At 43.5% G+C, this 20,413-nt stretch overlaps 2 protein-coding genes across 2 annotated transcripts in view; both read right to left on the bottom strand.

Moving 5' to 3' along the window:
• RPL37 (ribosomal protein L37) overlaps window positions 1-20,413 on the bottom strand; it is a 350,006-nt gene that overhangs the window by 246,128 nt on the left and 83,465 nt on the right. The window lies entirely within an intron of this gene.
• OXCT1 (3-oxoacid CoA-transferase 1) overlaps window positions 16,582-20,413 on the bottom strand; it is an 87,502-nt gene continuing 83,670 nt past the window's right edge. Inside the window, exon 17 of the mRNA XM_075740817.1 lies at window positions 16,582-20,372. Coding sequence (XP_075596932.1) covers window positions 20,337-20,372 — 36 coding nt within the window. The 3' untranslated portion in view covers window positions 16,582-20,336. The remainder of the gene's footprint in view (window positions 20,373-20,413) is intronic.

Below are 20,413 nucleotides of genomic sequence, written 5' to 3'. Positions count from 1 at the left end.
CTGCCCGAGGTGCTGAGACACTTGAATCATGGAAGAGCCTGGGACATCTCCGCAGAGCTGCTTCATTTATTACCTGCCCCACTGCCCGCCATGAAAGGGAGATGGGGGCACGAACAAGGTCTTATGCACCCATGGTCACTGCCTGCACTCATTTGCATGGCGAGTGGTTTTCCCATTGCTCAGACTGATTTACATCTGGTCTTTCCTAGATTTCCAGAAAGCTGTCTTTGCAAAATATCATATAATTGTTTTGTTTTATAGTAGTTGATCTACAAAAGAGATGCAGAGGTGCTCAGGAATAGTGCCCCTTCCACTGCAGGGGCTGCTGGACACATCCTCAGTGCCAGCCACAGCTGAGGACACAGGTTTGTTCTGAACATGCGATGGAGAACTTCAGCGCATGGCATGGCATTGAGCAGTGTTTGAGGCAGGCTGCGGGGATGTGGCACCTATCCTCCTGGCCTCAACTGCCTCCTTTGTTACAACTTCAAAAGATTCAGAAATTAAAACCACCTCATTGTTACTTTGCTACATGGCTGAAGTAGGTAGGGACAGCCTTAATTAGGGTAGATAATGCCACAAGAATAAAATCCTGACATAACATAATGTCTCTTGGTGGTACATAAATGTCAAGACATTTATGGAAGGCAACTGTTGCAGCAAAACAAATGCCTGTATTTTCATTACACTGAGTGATGGATGAAGATGCAAATGTCACCATATGGCTGAAGGGTGCTGTGCAGATGAGCGGAGGTGACTCTCTGGCAGCGCACTGCCTGAGCTGCTGTGCACCACTGCTCCCAGGAGGGGCCACCCTGGGCCGTTTGTGCTAGAGCTGCCCAGGAGGGCATGCCAGGACCAGGCTTTGGTCCTCGATGTTGTGGGGTACAGCCCTGCAGCTCTTTCCTCAGGGGATTAATCCTGGCTCCACCTGATGTGATATCTGCCTTGCCCACAAAGCACGCATGAGCAAGAGAAAAACACAACTCCTTGGAAGAAGAGAGGCAGAGAGGACCCTTTTCTGTAAGCGCTTCACTCAGTGAGGATTGGGCTCCAAGACACTTTGATGGTAAAAGCAATAAATAGTAAGAGGATATAACCTGGACACAGGACTTCAGTTTGAAGATAATATTACTTCAAATAAAATTAGCTTTTATGTTCCATTCAAATCATACTCTAATTTCACAGACATTTTCAGAAGCGTCTAACACTATGGACAGCAGAAGTAATACATCAAAAAGGCAAATGGCAGGTGAATTATGAGCTAACAAATGAGGAACAGAAATAGTTTTCTAAACCAGAATAACTCTTTTTTTCCTTTTGCCTCATTTTTGCTGTTGGCTTTGAATGATATTTTACATTTCAGAGTTTTTAAACGTGAACTCAGGTTTCATTAGCAGATGTAACTCCAACCACCGAACACTGCAAGTATGAAGGGCCAACCAAGATCTTGCAGTTGGAAGATCTTGCAATTTTATATAGATGCTCAATCCTGGAGGAGATATCCTGGAGTAGGAATAAAGGTATCTGCCTTTTCTTCAGCCACAAAGGGATTCAGCTGAGAGGTGCTACAACAGAGGAATACCCTCCAGAAGATGCCAAGAAAAATGTTGAGATATAACTTAAAGAAAAGAGACTACAACACCACATTATTCAAAGCCAACTCCAGCAAAAGGCAGGGGTTTCATGAGCAGCCAGTTAGGCAATAAATGAATGATTAAAAACATCAGCTGATGGTTTTCTTCTAAGAAATGACAGATTAGACTGGAAAACACTGTAATTTAGACAAGTTAAAACAGAGTCTAGAACAAATGAATCAAACCTTTTTTTACTACACATTAATGACATCCATTCCTTCACCAAAGGATTTTTCCAGCAGTGCCCACACTGTGGAGAAACTGCAATATATGAATCTATTTTCAAAGTAGGTGATTGAAAAGCACTATTAAAGAGAGACACAGCCAAATAGTTACATTTCTTTCTTCTAAAGGACCGGAGGTCAATTTTCCTTACTGTTAGCATTTTAGTCTTTAATACCTTTATTTTCTTCAGATTTTTTTCTTCTTTTTAAATCAGATAAACCGTTAGATACGATAGTCTGATTTTTGCAACTACTGCTGCTCCAGAAGGCAAGTCTTTTCTACCCTTTTCCCCTGTGCCGGTAGGTCTTCTGTGGGGGCTGCAGCAAGCAGCCTGCTGCAGCACCAGCACGTGTACACTCCTGTGAGCTGTGGGTGTGAGAGAGAAAAGTCACTAATTAAATAGTTTCAATACAGTCTGTGTGCAAATGCACACACCCAGCTGGACAGGAATACAGTTCCAGTTTTGCCCACTTCCAAGAACCTGAGTTTGTCTGCAGACAGCCTGGTCCCATCCACTGCAGAAATGTCAAGCTGATCATGTCCCATCAAAGAGAAGGGCAGGCCACATCTTGGGGATACAGCCATCACTCACTCAGGAGCACAGGAGGCTGTGGGAAACTGGTAAAGCCACTACAGAGTGAGCAAAGCCTGAAATAAAGGACAAGCCTGCAGGGTGCACGAGGGGATTTTTGGTGGGGTTTTGTTTGTTTTTTTCAAACTCTTATTTCTACTCTGTCTCACTTTGAGGTTTTTCTTCAATTTGCAGAGTTTGTTGTTTAAGTTCTCAGGTTCAAAGCCTTTTGGTCCTTGGCAAGGGAGAGGTTCTGTTGCTGCCTGCAGAGCTGTCTCAGGCTGGAGGCCCACCACAGACATTCACCAGAGGGAAAGGGGGACCGATCCATAGACCATTTCGTTTTCACTCAAAGGCAATATGAAGGAGCTTAAGAAATAGAAAGAATGCCAAAGCTTCTAAAAGCTCATCATTTGTAATACCACAGGCTGGGTGAGGTAGGAAGGCACCTCTGGAGGTCACCTTGTCTAACCCCCCTGCTCAAGCAGGTCACCCAGAGCAGGTTGCTCAGGGAGGCATCCGGTCAGGTTTTGAACTAGGATGGAGACTGCCCAAGGCGTTGGACATGACCTGATAGGCATGATATCCCCATCACACATATTTCAGTTACAGCTTTTCTAACACGTGGCAGTGTAAAAAGTAGCTTCTCTTCCTATGCTCATGCTTAGCACCACTATAAAAGTCAGTTTCCACTAACTTTAGACACATCCAATCAAACATATTTCCCACTAAATTAAGGCAAGAATCAGAGAATCATTTAGGTTGCGAAAGACCTTTAAGATCATCAAATCTAAACATTAAGAGGCATGGATGAAAGAATGCAAAGAACTAGAAAGTGTCTGCTGCTGTGTGCAGTCCATAACTCCTCTTGCATGGAAATACTTTCAGCAGCAGTCAACCCCTCTGCCCGGCCCTGGGGCCAGCAGGCCAGGCTGCCCTTTGCGCACACAGGCTCTGCAGTGCCCGAGCACGTCATCATGACCCCTTGAGATCCTACATGTAGGTTCATTAGCACGCGCAGACTACACAGACTACATCTTGTCTTTTGCTCAGGCTTGCCCTTTCCAAATATTAATCCCTCCATTATTCAGTGAATTGGCTTACCGTGAGACTTGAACGCCAGCCAATGCTGCATGGTACCAACCAGGGAGAAACAGCTCTCCCCTACCACACAGTGCCTTTCCACGCCGGGTACAAGCAGGCACGCTCAAGCACTGTCCCACCCCATTGCCCTTGCTGGCAGCGTGCTTGGTGGCTGCAGCCACACTGACCTCCCTGGTAAATCTGCACCTGCGGTGGACCAAAGCCTGTCAGCTTCCCTCGCAGCACCCAGCCACCCCTGGGGCCACAGAGAGCAGCCCCAGGGAGAGCTGCCAGCTGAAATTCCACAGTTCGTTGCAGCAGCACTCCTCCAAACACTGGGAAAGGCATTTAAGACTGTTCCTGTCAGGTGCCTGCTGCTGCGCTGCATCCCCACCAGTTCAGCCCAGGCCTCCAGAGCAGCTGCTCGGACAGAGCCGTCCGGGAAGTTTGCAGCCTGGACATCAGTGCAGAGCCCGGACATGGCCCTCACAGGAAACTAACACCCGGTAAAGGCAAGGCCCTTGGTCCATGAGTTTAGGACAGTCTTTGCTTCTCTTTTCCTTGGCCTTTTCACCTGCAGGGGAAGGGACGCTTGAAGGAAGCACAGCAGCGGCCAGCTCAACCCAGGCCATTCCAACACACCAGCCCTGCTGCACCCAGTCAGTGTCGCTACTCCCACCCTTATACTATCTAACACAGCTTCTCCTTCTTCCCCTTTGGTGTTCATTTGGTTCATTAATAACACTGCCTAAATGCCTGGGGCTCATCCATGTGCACCTCTGGGTGAATACCGGGGGAGAGCACAACTTTCTTGGTGTTTCACTACTCACCGGCACCTCCTTGCCACACCTGATGGATGTGCAGGAGCATGTGACTCCTGATTTAGAGAATTAAGGTTGCTGAGGTTTAGGTCTAAGTTAAAAGAAGGATCTTTCTTCTGCCCAATGCAGAGGACAGGTGCCCTCTGCGAGGGATCCCTGCAAGGTCTGTGTGTTAATAAATGGTTTCCCTGTGGCAGCTCCTGCTGTTTTGGCTTACCGAGCGGCCCCTTCAGGGACTGGGGTGCAGAAGCTGGGGGGGGGGGGGACGGGACACAGACAGTAACATTTGGGACTGTTTGCCCCTCACTTCACAGGCCACTGAGGCCAGAGCAGACACAGCACCTCCACCAGTTCCCAGCATGCTTCAACCTCTAGCTGATGCCTTAACCTTTGCTGTGGTTTTATTTGCCCGCCGCAATCTTTCAGGGATCTTTTAATTTAGTATTTTTACAAGGGCAGGGGGAGCAAAGAAACAAAAGACATAGAAAGGAGTTATGTCATTGACTTCAAATCTGGACAAGGCAGTACCTGAGCCTCAAGTCATTGACATACCTGTCCTGACTCCTGCTTACCTGAGATGCTCTATGGCATCCCTTTGAAGCAGGCCATTTGGACTTAGTAAAATAACAAGAGTATCTGCCCAGTCCCTCCTGCTCTAATGCATCCAGCAATTACCAGCTGACATCCAGAGCTGGGTTTGAGTTCCCCTGTGATCCAAAAATCATGGTTTCAGCTTCCACATTTGCAAACTCAGTGCCACAACATTCTCTTATCGTGCAGTAACTCATCTTGTGGATGAGGTAGTCCATATTCCTGTGAAGAAAAATCAATTTTTTTCTTGCTGCACACACACATCCCACATCACAGCCCTAGCTTGCTTCTCCTAGAAAAATTTCTGAGGACATGAAGAGAATGAAAGAACAGGTAACCCTTCTGACTACCAGCTTTTACAAGCCAAAAACCAAATAAGAAGAGTCACCAACTACCCCAGAGGGAAATGCAGTGGCAGGATTTAAAGAAGAGGGACTGAAAATCTGTCACCTGGTCTTGTTTTTAATTGCATAGTGCACAGCTGGATTAAATAAAGGTAAACTTGTCTTGGAGCAAATGGTAGTGAGGGGCAGCAGGTGAGTGCATCAGGGCCCTGTGGCAAGGTGGAGTGTCCCTTGGCAAATACTCAGTGGGAAGCACAATCCCCATTGCAGCTGCCCCCTTTCCTGTTTTAAGTATGATCACCGTTTGACAATGCATGTGCTTTGGTTGTTTAGTTGCATAGTGTGAACAAATCCAACCCTATAAAAAGTGTGTGTAATGATTTGAAATGAATTCATTAGAAATCAAGGAATATTGAACAATAGTGTATTTTATATTTTAAAACAGTTCTGTGCATTCATTAATGTTATGTTAACTTTTGTAGCCCAGCCAATAACATATATATCTTAAAGTTCCACTTATAATTGAGTTTCAGTGACTTTTTTTAATCACACTACTTTTTTTCTTATTGTATTGTGGCTACATTAACACTGTTCAGAGGAGATTTGTATTCCACAAGGCCTGCTGTGAATTTCTCTTACAAATTTTCAAGGTTTCTAGGAAGATTTTTGACACAGTCTTCACACAGCCAGCCAGCCAAAACTTCAGCAAATCTTAATAATTGGGCAAATTTTTTTGTCATGCTATTTCTCACTGGTATTTCCCATTTTCTCTTAAAATTGGATAATTGCACCTTAGAAATTTAATGGGAAATGCCAATCCCACCACCTTTGGACACATAGAAAATGCACATTAAAATCTAACAAAGAACAACTCTCTCAATTACTCAGACTAAATAGATCTCCCTCAGAAAATGAGAAAGGACTGTTGTGCAGCCAGAGAGAAGAGCAGCGAAAACAGAGAGGGAGTGAAACCAACACAGCAAACTTAGCGCAGTATGTCAGGGGATCACTTTGTGGTAGGAAGGGAGCAGTTAAGAAAGCTATAAATATTGCATAGAAATTTAATTTGCTTCCATTGGTCATCACTACAGCAGATACCATCCTACACATCACGCAATTCTCATGCTCTGGCCATATCGCGCATCACTGCAGGACGGTGCCTGCCACTGCAAGGTGCTGATGAGCTGTGATGAACTCCATCTACCTTCACATGAGAAACCAGGGGAGCAGGACTCGCTGTGTTTTGCAGAGCTTTACCCCAAGCACAGCAGCCCCCTCCATGATGCCCATCAGTGGGCACATCCCTCCCAAATTTCCGTTTCCCTGACCCTTAAGTCATGCTAACTTGTCTTCTGAAAGTGCACCAAGCTTGCCTGGGCAATCATGGCTTTGCTCAAGTTATTTCACTGCTCCTGTGATAAAAAGATTTCCCTTTTCTCCAAACACCACCTACAAACAAGGTATTCACAGGCACTGGTGTCTGCTTGACCATGGACACGTCCACTTTCCATCCTTGGTGGTAGTTCCCAACAAAGCAAATCAGTCTGTTGCTGTAAGCAGAGAGGTGACTTCATTGCAAGCTTACCACTGGTTAATATGTCAAGAGATGGACCAACACGAGTTTGATGAAGAAACAGCATATCTATCTAGTGGATTGCAATGGATTCCTCAAGCCAGCGAGCAAACGGGTTTGCAGTGTATTCCCAAACTCTTTTCCATCAGTGTCAGGTGATGACAGTGCTCTTAGGAAGGAAAAACCTTAGAGGGAAAATCAAGTGTGGAATAAAAAGGCAAAAAACTTCCTGTGGGGTGTTTCCTGGTGTCTAGAGAGCCAATGCTCAGTGTGCCAAGGGAAAACGCTGAAAAAGGCAATCAATCAGTGAAGTGACACTGTTTGCAGTGACACCAGTTGTTCACGGCCAAGGAAGTCATGGGGGCCGAGACCACTGAGGGGCTGGCCAAACTGCTGGCCATGGGGACACCTGTGCCTGGGACCCGCAACTGCACCCACAGCAGCCGTGCAGGACGGAGATGTTCTGGACTGCTTCAAAACCTCAGCTAGCAAATCATTACTTTAAAAATGCCTAAAGGCTGGAGTTTTGTCAATGTGGAAAGAAAATGTTAAAAAAGCATTTGTTCCCCTGCCTTTTCGGAGTTGATCAGAATCTCTCCAGAAAGGGGAAGGAAGAACTTCAGCATCTTTTGCGTGAGCGTCTGCAACTATTTGCTATTGGCCTTTGCCCTCTGGTTTGCCATGGAAGAAGCCTGCAAGAACATGCCAGGAGTTTGGGGAGAAGGCAGCTCGAAAGCTGCTGCCCAGTCAACCTGTGAAAACAAAGCTTTCCAGAGAATACGTAGAAGCTGCTTATTTTATTTTGCAAATACATTGAAAATAAATGTTTCAGTTGCACTGTGAAGGAACATTTTGATATTTGTTATTCTTAAGTGGCTTTTGATTCTGAAGTGTTTAATTTTCTATTGCACCTTATTGAAAATAGAAAATCTATGTCATTGAAACAAAATGCCCTAAACTGTTGATTTGAAATTAATTGCTTTTTATTTCATCTTGTAAAGGAAACTTTGATGCTTTGGGCTTTTTTTTCATTTTGCTATGAAAACAAACAGCAACATTTTGGAGCTTTCCCAAGAAAAGGAATATTGAATTTCAACCAGATCTTGTTAAAAATCTCAGTTGTTATATTCACAAGCATATGAATTGCAGAGTTTTGTCTGTATCTTTACAAACAATGATTTTTTATTCTGTTTTTCCTGGAATGAACAAAGATTTGTGAGCTAGGGGAAGAGGCTGGGGAAGAGTCTAATCTGTTGCTTCTTAATGGTACAGATGTAAAACATTATCTACATCCCTATTTACAGCTAATAGCAAGATAACATACCCGAGAGACAAATCATAGGCTCTTTAAAGTGCTTGTTAGCTCAGAAACACAGCACCCCACAGCATTCAGCAAATAACAAAGGCTTGCAAAGGCATTGTTAAGTTTATTGTTAGAGAGTAAAGATGATGTGAATGGTCACAGAACTATAAATAATGTAATTTCATGAAAGGCCATCAAGAGAAAAAATTGAAACTAGCACCTTTGTGGCACGACTGCAGAAGCAAACTGGGGTGAAACCCTGTGGAGGGTGATGGAGGAGAGTCCTGGACCAGCTGCTCTGAAAGCCAGTGGGAGGGTGCTCAACTGCTCCAGTGACCCTTGCTAAAAGGAAAAAAAAAACGGTCTGAAATCCCATTCATTCCCCTTCAATACTTGTTCCCAGGCTTTTACCTGGGTTGCAGTTTCCCTGGGGAGTTTTTCTTTGTTGCTGAAGTGTGTGCTGGAGAGACTCCAGGATGGAGGGGCTCCAGGCATGGCTGAGGCAGGTCAGCGACCAAAATCAGGTGGTGTGGCTTTGGAAGGGCTGAAGGCTTTTGGCTTTGATAAGGGAAAGAATTAAAAAAAAAAAAGACTTTTTTACATTTCCTGCCGAGAGTAGTTGCGGTTTGCCAGACTAGAGCCCTTCCACCTCGTATTATCCTGTGGCAGCGCAGGTCCCTTCTCTGCAAGAAACCCGCCTTGCTGATAATGCAGGAATGCGTGCCTCTCCCCGTGTTTCGTGCAGCACTTCCCTCTGGCTCTGCGATACTCTACGCAGCATCATAAGTCCCAAGAAATAGTCACGTACCTTCATCTTTTTCCAGGGTTACTTGAAGACTTCCATCGTGAGCAGCCTGTGAAATTGTCTCAAACAACACTATCCTGTAAGTCCCTTTTGCCATAAACATCAGAGAAACGAGCCCGCTGGAGGGACATGAGTGAAGGCTGTACCATCCGTTGTGGCTGCTCTCTTGGAAGAGGTTTCACTCTCATCAAAAGAATGGTTGTATTGGAATAAAGAGTTATTGTGCCAGACTTACCACCCCTGGAAGAGTTACGGTATACTTTATTATGAAAAGAGCACTTAATAGGGGGCATATACAGATGGTCAAACCTACTTTACACTTGTTAAGAGCTGAACTGAACGTTAAGTGAGAGGATAAACTTTTAATTATGCTGTCAGATGGGAGGTAAAAAAAAAAAATAAATTTTCTGGTAATAGAAAAGCTTCCACCATTAGCCAAAAATTTCCTTTAAAACAAGTTTCACAAGACTTCTTCCAGCCATGGGCATGAGGAATGAACAAACTGCTTTCCTAGCCTTGGGAGTAGGGGAACCGCTCCTCTTCAAAACTTCATCTGATCTTAAAATGACTTGGTTCTTCTGCATATTCTTACATTTTTATTTGCTTTTTACTGTAGCAAGATCCTCTGGGGACTATTCCAGAGCCTGATTAAAAGCCAAAGCCCTGACCAAGAGCCCAGAGAGCATCCTCACCCCAAGCCCTGGCCCCTCAGCAGGTCCCTGCCTGCAGGCTCAGCTGCCCCAAGGGCAGCGGTGACCTCAGGCTCACATCAGTACCCCCAGCCCTGACATCACACACATTCTTCATTTTGTGATCAGAAATAATTACTTTCACCTGTCCAAAAATAATCCATGGGAAATAATGGACATCTCCACTACTGAAACCAGATCTTGCCCTGCCAGCACTTCACGTGCTCTGTCAGCTCTAGCGTTGCCCAAAATACGAATTGGCAGACTTGTGCTCTTTGGCTAGCTAAAAAGCTCCGAGAGTCTGGAAGTTGAACATTTGCCTGCTGCCTCACAGTTCCCTCCTATTAAGTGGCTTCAACAGCAAACCACAGGATTTTCAGGCACTATGACTCATAATATGATGCGCAGTCCCTTTTCCAGGACCATCTTCTCCCCCTTTATCTTAAACTCATACAGATGCCAAGGAAACTGAGACTATTCTGTTACCATCTGTGGGAGAAAATATAAAAAAAAATATATATATATATATATATATACACACCTCTTGTTTCAAGAAAAAAATTGAATTTATTTTTTTCCCCACACAGGGCAAAGGATGAAAAACAAATACAGTGTTTGTACCTGACCAAGAGGCAAGGAAAACTGTGGGGGAACAGCGTGGGAGAGCCACCTCTGCCTGTGCTTTATGGAGATGGTTCTCAGCTGCAGGGATTTTTTTGTTTACTCGGATTAGTAAATATCTCTGCAATCTTACCTTGAACCACTCAAATAGAAGTAAGAGCCCTCTGCTTTGAATAACATCTCCACCACAACTCCATTTCATGCTTAAAGACCTCCATTGTTTTGTGATGCCTTAAAAAAAATAGCAATGGCACCAAAATTGGCAGAAAGGTGCTGGTGGGAATGGACTGGCTCCCTGCCACTGAGAGCCTCACAGCTGGGGGCTGCGACAAAACCCGGTGCCCACACCACCCCAGCAAACCATGCTTTAGAGAGGAATTAAGGCTCATTTTAGAGCACCAACTTCACTTAAGAGGACATAGCAGTTTACCTTCTCTGTGGTCCTGGGATTTTGTGGCAGAAACCAGCTAAGAATTGACCTTTCCTTCTGTCCTTTCAGCCCGTTTGGATATTACCCCTCTGTGGGCGAGGATGTGCTGACTGCACCATTTCCAGCCATCTCTGCAGCCCCCCCATCGCTCACCTGGGTGATTGCACAGTGCCTGGGCATAGGGGACCCTCCTCCTCCTGCTTCCACCGTAACACAGGTAACCACATTCCGCAGCAGAGATGATGGTGCTGATTTATTCAGCAAACCAAGTTATCTTTTTTTCATTTTCCACCTTAAAGGTTCAATATAACTAGTGAGACTCAAGCTGATTCATTTTTATTGTCTAAGGCTTCACCTGCAAATAGGGATGGTGGAATTAGAGCTTTTTTCCCTCTCATCTGGCCCCCAGTAATTATGCAGACGAATGCCTGCTGCTCAGATTGATTTGCCCAAGTCCTCTTAAACTGCAAAGCAGTGTGTGAGTCTATGAAGTTTTGAGTGCTAAGCAGCAAGAAAGTCACAGGAAAACGCTTCTCATCCTGCACATCTTTCTTTACTGGATTTTTAAAGAACCTCTCAAATTAAATATACTTGTTAGATTATATTATTATTATTAGATTATTTCTAGATTTTAGTGCAACCCATCTCAATTCTTGAAAGCCACAGGCTTAAAACATTTACTGTGACTCAATGGTGAGAGCCTACATGTGGGACCAGTAATCCTGGGATCCTGAGGCCACAATCTCACTAAATTAATACATGTTTAGTAGTTAATGCTTAACTATCTGAAACTGCACTGGGCAACCTCCATACACACTCCTCATGTCTGCCCCAGCCAGAGAATCGTGCTGTGCATAGGATTGTCTTGTACCAAGACCTGGTCTCCCTTTGGGGTAAAACTCAGCTACTGCCAAAATCTGTGACATTAGAAGAACTGTTCTGTACATGATAGCTTTCCGATGTGCCCCATCAAAGCCAGGGTTCAGCACTCAGCTTTGCAGGGAAAAGATGCAAAACCTCTATTAACAAATGCAGAAGTGCCTCCCCTTTTCACGCAGCATCCATCTGGCTTTTAGATGGGGATTAACACAACCGTTGCACCAGCAGCGGCATTGCATAGCCCTTCCCAGCTCTCCCATCCCACCGTCACTTGCTCTGCCCCGAGGATAGCAGTACGTCCTGCACAGGCTGCAAACAAATGCCCCAGCTGCTGGTGGGTCCTGCCTGGCCACGCTCTGCTGGAGCCAAAAAGCCCATTCAGGTCAGGGTGCCCACCCCCTGCCTTCCTCTGGCCTTCGTCTCCAAGCCCGTGCTCCCGGAGGTCCCCAAGCACACACTTCAATCTGATGAGATCTGAAGATATGCTTAAACTAAACATGCACTTGTAGAGATGACCCAAAAGAGGATTCCATCCAAATCAATTGCCACGAGCAGTGACCTCCAGTGGGTTGGTTCGCTGCCCCAGGACCAGCGGTGCCATGATGCGAAGTGCGTGGCCATTTGCCTGCGAGCTCCCTGTCTGCTGCACCCGGCTTACCTTTGGTGCTCCCTGGGCCCTCTACCACTTTCAGCTCGACCGTGAAAATAATCTGCTGCACAATTAAAATCCCCATAGAAACAAGCTCTCAGGTTGATACCTTCTCAGAGGGATTGTTTTGCAAAGGGTCAGACAGCTTGTTAGGTAGAGACATACAACAGTAGTGATTTGGATAATTAATTACCAGCCATGACCTCTCCCACTTTTGAAGTGAAGCTATCAGTGCTTGTTACCCTCTCTCAGTTTCTCTGTGACAACATACATTACCTCTAGGTTTTTGTCCTTGTTAACATATGGAGATATTTTTTTCAGATTGGATGAGCTTTGCAACTCCACAGCCAAACTGGTCTGTCATGTTTTCTTTGTAACTATTGCCCCACTGATGTACCAACAATGACTTTCCTGCACAACTGAGGGGAAGTATTTTGGAAATTATAAATGGGATTTTGTGAGACCGTGGTTTATTTTATATTCATCTGCAGCCTCTTCTCCTCACTGCAGCAGTTAACATGTCCTAAAAATGCTGAATTGCTCTTAATGAGAACATGGATATGCTATTGCAGACAAATTTCGCCATCCTTCAGTTTTATAGCTAGCAGATTTATGCCGTTGGCTTTTTTTCCTTTTTTTTTTTCCCAGGCTGTAGGTTGTCTGAAGAAGAGGAGAATCTGAAAATGTCAGTATTAATCGATACAGCAGCAGAGAATCAGCAAATACCAGCCTGTAAGCCTGAAGAAGTAAGTATCAGCAATACGGTGAGAAGCATCTCCTTGTGGAACCAAAAGCTTCAGTAGCATTTCTGCTGCGCAGGACAGAGAAGTGTTCGTGTGCCATTTCAGTCTCTGATCTCAGCCCTGCCTTTCACTCTGAAGAAGTCCTGAGCCATTTTCAGCCAAGGCAGGCAGACATGGTGGTACAGCCCTGTCCCCCATGGCTGTGTAAGCACGGGCCATATGATGTGCATCGAGGATCTGAGAAGAGCCATGTCCAAGCCTGGTACCTTCCTCCTTGCCCCGGTGGGTATTGCAGCCAGGAGTATGTGCAGGGCTTGGGCTAGCCAGCCCCCAGCTCTTCGCTAAGATGCATCCACTTGACAGGAGTGCATTATTTTCATTTTTCAAACACAGGCATCCACATGATCTCCAAGTTGAAATGAAATGAAAAACAGAGAGAAGATCATACCGTGCTTTTTTTTTTTTTTTTTTTTTTTTTTCTGGCAGGAGGTGCGTGAGTAACAGTGCATTAGAAACAGGCCAGCAAACCAGACATGCTGATGCTCAGTGGTAGCTCTGTGACGCCGTTCCCCAGCACCATCTCTGCCCACGCCATCCGTCACAGTCACGTTTTGGCGGAGAGCAGCCAGAGCAAGCAGTGCCCCCCTGCAGCCATCCAGCTGAGCACAGTGCACACCAGCTCTGCAATTCTGGTCTCAGTTCCCCGCTGGCACATCTCAGCAGACACACAGACACACCTTTCTACCTTCTCTCCTTCACTTGAGAACAAGCCCGGGCAAGCAGGAAGATTGATGAAATTTGAGCAGTGTTCCTTGGGCAAAGGGAGCTTCTCCTTTAGGATTAGGAGGGTGCCAGAAGGAGGAAAGCACAGGTGATGGGTTTTGTTGGAGCAAATGCAAGATGGAACTAAACAGAAATGACTGGCAAGCCACAGTACGTGATAATAGCTTTAAAGTTTCTATTTGTAGGGATATTTATTGGACAAGACAGCTTTGCCTGCTATAGCCTCACATAGCGTGCTTTATTCTTGGACAGATCTGAGAGAAAGTGTTAATTGCTCATACAGCCAGATTTTTCCAAAGGGGTGGCAGAAGCACTATTTTGCAGGATATGAGCATCATATAGTCTTTATTCAGTCACCGCCTAAACAGATGAGATTGAATTTTTCCTAGAATTAATGTATACTTTCTGTAGGTGGTACCAAAGTGCTGCTTCTGTGGCTTGCCTTTATTTTTTGGGGGTAACATAAAAGTTTGCTTTTTACATTGCTTTTGCTCAGTTTATGCAAACTACTCCTCCTCCTGGCTGCAGTGCTTGTGCTTCTTGTAATATGTTTGTATTATGTACTTTCCAGCTGACAGAACTGAAGGGAACATTTAGGAACTTTTTCAAAAAATAAAAGTAATTGACATAGACACCTACAAGAGAATTTGATTCAGTAAGCAACCTGACCTAATTAAAAGGGAAAATCCTGCTCTGTACCCTGCTGAGGTGCCAGAGCAGCACACTGCTTGACCTGCCCATTCTGTAGGTGCCCTTCATATTTATGTTCTGCACTTGCCCTGAAACACCTGGCTTAACGCAGGTAGGTGCATACACGCAGGGGAGCCAGAAAGGAAGGGAAGTGAGCTGCTCACACAGTTTAAAGCCCATGTTAATAAACCAAAAACCCCTCTTCAAAGGTAATTCAGGCCTTGCCACTGCTGGGCAAATGACTTACATGCTAGATGACCATCTCCTGGTCCTTCTTTACTTCTCTATTGACAGCTTTGAAGCCCTCACAAGCCTTTCTGCAAAGCCAGCCGGTTTCCCCCAAGCAGCAGCCTTTCCCAGCTCACCCTGCAGCGTGGCTGCTTAGGTGCTCTCCTGGGACAAGCGAGATGTGCTTTCAACCTTCCTGGACAGAGGTAGGAACCGAACCTTCACACACTCCTTGCTGAGTTCACACAGGGAGGAAAGCGCCGTTGCTGTTTTAAAGGAGCTGGGGCTGTGCCACTTCTGTGTTGAAAACTGCACAAACCTACACACTTGGTGAGATGCTTCAGCAGTCAGGTGGATGCACACCAGCTCGTGAATCTCATGCAGGCACAGGTTTGAGACAAATGTGCACTGCACCGAAGGCAGCACTTCTCACCCCGTGCAACAGCAGCACTGGCGGTGCCTGAAAGCATTGCAGCAGCTGCAGTCTAAGCATCTGTCACAGCTTTACACAAATTTAACAGTTTTTCTCTGGATTGCATGCTCAGGGGACAGCTTTAAGAGCACAGAAATAGAAATTCTAGTTTTAGACTCTACCGCTCCCACAAATAAGTAATGTGCTACTTGCTTTTGCAAGCCACTGCAATAATAAAACACAATAGATAAAATTTAAGTACCAAGGGAGGCAGATGGAGAACCCACTGGCCTTGAAGGCAAGAATTTCTTCCATGATCTCACTTCTAAGTATGTACATAAATATGTAAACCAGGCACAGGAAGTTTTTGCAACACAAACACAATAGCTACGTTTACCTTTGCTGGAGCCTCAAAATCTGATGTTAGGTAAAGGAATTTCTCATGTCCCCCCCTCACCCCACCAAGGTGTCCCTGAAGTGGTTGCATTAAAACCTGCCGCACATACCGTGGTGTAGGCACATTCAGACCTGAGGCCTCATCTGCAGGAGCAGATGGGTACAGGCAGAAGAGGGGCTCAGAATACTGCAGTGCATCAAAGAAATGATGGGATCTTGTACAACAGGCAACAACTGAAGATATACAAGATAGATAGCACAAAATTGCTCAGATATGCCTGTAAGCAACTTTCTCCTCTTGTCAGAGGAAAACTTTACCTTCTACATTTGTATGAGTAGATTTCAGTGCTGCAAGACCGGTGTATTATCTCAGTAGTTTTGGCACTTACCTTGTACCTCCTTTCACAGGGGTGACAGACAGTTGGACTTTGACCATGCCTATAAATTACTGAAGTTGCATTTCAGAGCGAATTGCCAAGTTTTTTTCTGAGCCTCAACATTTTTTTTTTCACATTTATCAACCTGCTTTCCAATAATACCGAAGATAAAATGATACAACATATTTACGCATGACCTTATGACATGTATGCAAGGATGACCTCACTATCCATGGAAAAGCATTTTCATAACTTTGCAATCATCTACTTTATCATTTACCAGGTGGTTAATAGAATTTGTCTTCATCTGTCATCTAGTACTATTTTCAGAGTGCAGCCACACACTAACATCAATGATTAACATCTCAAATGCTATCATTTCTACAGCAGTTTTAATCAAAAGGTAAAAAATCACTTCTCTAAGGACTACATATGTAGTCCATCATTTGACTTGATTGAAAAACAAGTAATTACGAAAATGAATGTGACAATTACATTTGAGATTGACCCACGAGAGACATCAGTGAGAAGAGAAAACATGGAGAATCCAGCTGTTAGCTGAGTTTTGAGCTTCATTATTTGTGTTTATCAAATGTCTCCGCCTTCAGCCAAGACCTTGAGGTTTTGGAGTGTGCTGAGGTGTGACATGCTGATGTGAACACAAGCTAACCTTTTAGTGTTCCTAATGGCAGAACAGAACACCATGAAAAATAGTAACAATAGATGAAACCTGAGATTTTTAATTTTTGTTTTATTGATTGTTTTGCAAATACATAGAAGGACTTTGACGTTTAGTTTGCAGAGCTTACAGTACAACTACATTTTTCATTTTTTTTTGCTTTTTCAAGGACAAAAGTCAATAAAATATAAAGTGAAATAAGTCCAATGTGATAATATAGTAGAATCATCATCTTCTTCTGGACAAAGAGTCTCAACTGTCCTTGTCTTGTGAAGTGCTGTCAAGCAGACGATGATCTCAGTGATGTCACAATAAACCTTAATGCGTATCATCAATGACCAAAGAGGAACGAGAAGCTCTCATATTTCTGTAGTACTGATCATTGCACTACTGCTCAGAGTATACCTTACCTATGAACCACACTTGCGTCCACAGAGAAGGAAATACTTAGGAGTGCTTTAATTTCTAATCCTACTTTACAAATCAATTAAAAAAGTGGAGTCACAGCTTGTTGCAATTAGGTGCGGACACATGATGTTTTCATAACAATACCAATATTCTACCACTACTGTCCTCAAGATAAAAAAATTCAAGTGTGACATACATGTATTTGCACCACTGTTGTATACAGAGAGAGCCTGTTCTCCTTTCTTCCTCAGTTTTCAGCACCGTTATCAACTTTTGCTCTCTTGCATTAACACTGATACAAATAAGAGAAGACACAGAATTCAAACATCTAGCGTACATGACAGTTTTCAAGTACTCTTCCACACTCTTGATCAAGTGCGATCTCCAAGCTGAAGAGAAAAATTAACCTGTTGCACAGATGTGAGCTGGTTATTCCCTCACAACATCCCTGTGAGGTAGGAAGAAAAACATCCCCTTTTCCAGAAACAGGAGACAAGGCAGAGAGCACAGATAACATTTCTCAAGGCAGTAAGTGGAGAACTGGAAAAGCTGAAATTCAGGAGTTCTTGGCTTCTAACTCTTTGCTTCAGAAACCAAAGTGCTGAACTCCCGGACATTATCTGGTTATTAGTCTTTTTATAGCCATATATTAATGACAACAATGGCTTCTGTGCGTATGCCAGCAAAGCATAGTTCTATGGTATAAGCAGCACGTACATTATGCTGCCCTCAGACACTTCTGTACTTTCTATGTGTCGATAAATGCTTGCTGTAATTAACTAATCAGTCCTACAACTAATATAACATAGGTAATTGCAATAGATCAACATTTCATTTATAGATTTCTTTAAGACTTCCCCAGCTACTTAAATATATATTTTTTTTTCCTCTGGATAAGTTAATAGTAACTCCCTTTCCCTGTTTTTATACTCCTTCCCTAAAACTAGCATTCATTCTGCGTACTCTCTACGAGAGTTGTGAGTGACAACGAACAAGACACCGTCAGGGATCAGACCCATCCCCTCAGAGTTGCCCTTCACCTGGCCCTGAAGGCAAAGATAGGCAACTCTTGCTGTGTACAGCACCACAAGGGTCAGAGCTGTCACTGAAGTGTCTTTATGGATTGGGGAAGAGGCCTCTGGACTGCTCTATCCAAATCCAAAACTGTTTCATACTGAGCTAAAGCAGAATCAACTTTTGTTATAGAGACTTTTAATCTGCAAAATCTCTATAAGCAGAACTTCAGTCCATCTTCACAGCAATAGAAATGGCCAAACTTTAAGAAAGTAACTTGCTTGGAGGGTGTGAAAAACATAAGGAATACACCTAAATAGAGAAAACAGCTGAAAACTGAAGCTAGATGAAAACTAACTTGTGCTAATCCTGCGTTAATATATTCTGGAACACTTTGATCAATTTAGTTTCAAGTCTTGCATCCAAATTACCTATCAACCAAATCACTTGTATATGTTTAATCATGAAATTAGCACTAGTCTTTGTACAACACATTTGTTTCCCATGGGCTCAGCATAAGGTCTTGCCTACACATCCAGACTATACAACAGCCTACCACCCATCAGCACCCATGAGTTCAAGTCATACAACTTAGTATTATGGGAGTACTTTTAAACTAGCATAACAGTGCTAACAAAGGTGCTTTATTCCTTTGTGAGAGGAAAGATAACCTATTCCAGTATTGGCAAAGGATTATCAAAGATTTGTTTAAAGTAAGTGCAACTAACCAAAATAATCTAACAAAAACAGTTTTACTGCTATAAAACCCACGTGTAGATCAAGACAAATTTTATAACTGTCCCATGAAAGAGGTGCATTTCTTATTTTAGAATGGAAAAATGCAGTACAAAGGCTAGCACAGGAGCTAAATATTGCAGGATTTTCCTATCTGATCTAGAAATGTGTTACATCTCCCACAACACACACTGACTTTGGTAAATATCTCATCCGCCCAGTATTAGAATGCTCTTCTACATCATATCCCAACAGTGCTTATCACATGTATGATAGGCATATTTTACATGTTTTTCAGTCACTTAATCTGCTCCAGTCCTGATGTCAAACATTATGTCAGGAATTATTTTAACTGAAATGTTTTACATGTTCTTATTTGTATGAATGACAGAAACCATTATACTTGGAAAGAACATTGTATTTTAGTAAATGCGGATTTCCAGTCAGTTCTGTATAATAAAGACATATTGTGCTGATTTGGGATGTGAGATCCAATGCTGTCATATTTGCAGAAATACACAGTGATTTTGTAATTAATAACAGGGAAAGTAAGATCTTTATCAAATAGCAGAGCCATTATGAGAGAATGACTTTTCATTTTGATTGTCTCATGGCTTTCATTCTAGTTATCATGAGTTTGGATTCCAAACTCTCTAGTTTTTCCAATGACTTGATCGGAAGTGGTGCAAACTTACTGCTTTTACCCTTAAACAACTGTATTCCCATCAGAAGAATCTTCCAAGTGCCCACAGCATTCTCTTCCCATGTTTCTCTATGTAACACTGGAAGGACAGACCTCACTCCAGAAACAATCTTCATTTGCCTTTGAATTGGGGCTAGGAAGAAGGATTATATCAGGAGAGTAAAAGCAGTTCCCCTGGAACAACTGTGCAGCTACCAGTTGTCTGCATGGGGACAGAGACTTTTTAATCTTCCTTCTTCATAGTAGCCCCATTTTAGTTTGTATGATTTAAACAGAAGGGGTGAGAGTTGGACTTTGGGAGGTGTGGGCTTCTTAATGCCAACATACACACACCGTGGAAACTGCAGATACATTCAGGGCTAAGGACCCAGTTATTTCCACCAGTATAAACAGTTTTGTCACAGACTCATTAAAAGTTTCAGGAAAAGGGAGGTCCATATTCCTGCTGTCTCTCTACAGCTGTGTACATTTGCTATAGACCACTCCAGAAAAAAAACCCCACACCTTTACAGGAGAATGGACTTGGCAAGTGCTGTCGTTCCAGAGCAATGGAGTGACTTGTAAGTTTAATGACATCAAGAAAAGCAGAGGCAATCATAACTTTTGTGTGGTCATTTTCTGAATCTGTGTAAAAAAGGTAGTATTTGGTAGAGAGACTACAAGGCATTTTTTTGACAAATGTTCATTAGCATTTCAGTATATTATTATTAAAAAATTAGGGAATATTCACTGTTCCATTAAAATTGGTAATGTTAAGAAAGTAAAATACAATTTAGGCTGATAGTAACAGCCTGAGTTTAACTATCTGGAAACTACTTACAAAGCCCTTAAAAAAAAAAAAAAAAAAAGAAGAAGTAAAATTGCAAAACAGTCATCCATTTCTCTTCACTGAGCTCCCATTTGGAAACAAGCCTTCTGGCAAGTTGAGCCCAGTCTGTATTTCATGTTTAAATCTGCCTCATTGGTATTAGTTTTGGCGAAACCTAGCAAAAAGGAGGGAAAAAACACAACAGTTGGCATACAG

The sequence above is a fragment of the Balearica regulorum genome, chromosome Z (assembly GCF_011004875.1).
Source record: "Balearica regulorum gibbericeps isolate bBalReg1 chromosome Z, bBalReg1.pri, whole genome shotgun sequence".
Taxonomy (NCBI): Eukaryota; Metazoa; Chordata; class Aves; order Gruiformes; family Gruidae; genus Balearica; species Balearica regulorum.
The sequence above is the reverse complement of the archived record's forward strand: the minus strand, read 5'-3'. Positions and strand labels throughout refer to the sequence as shown.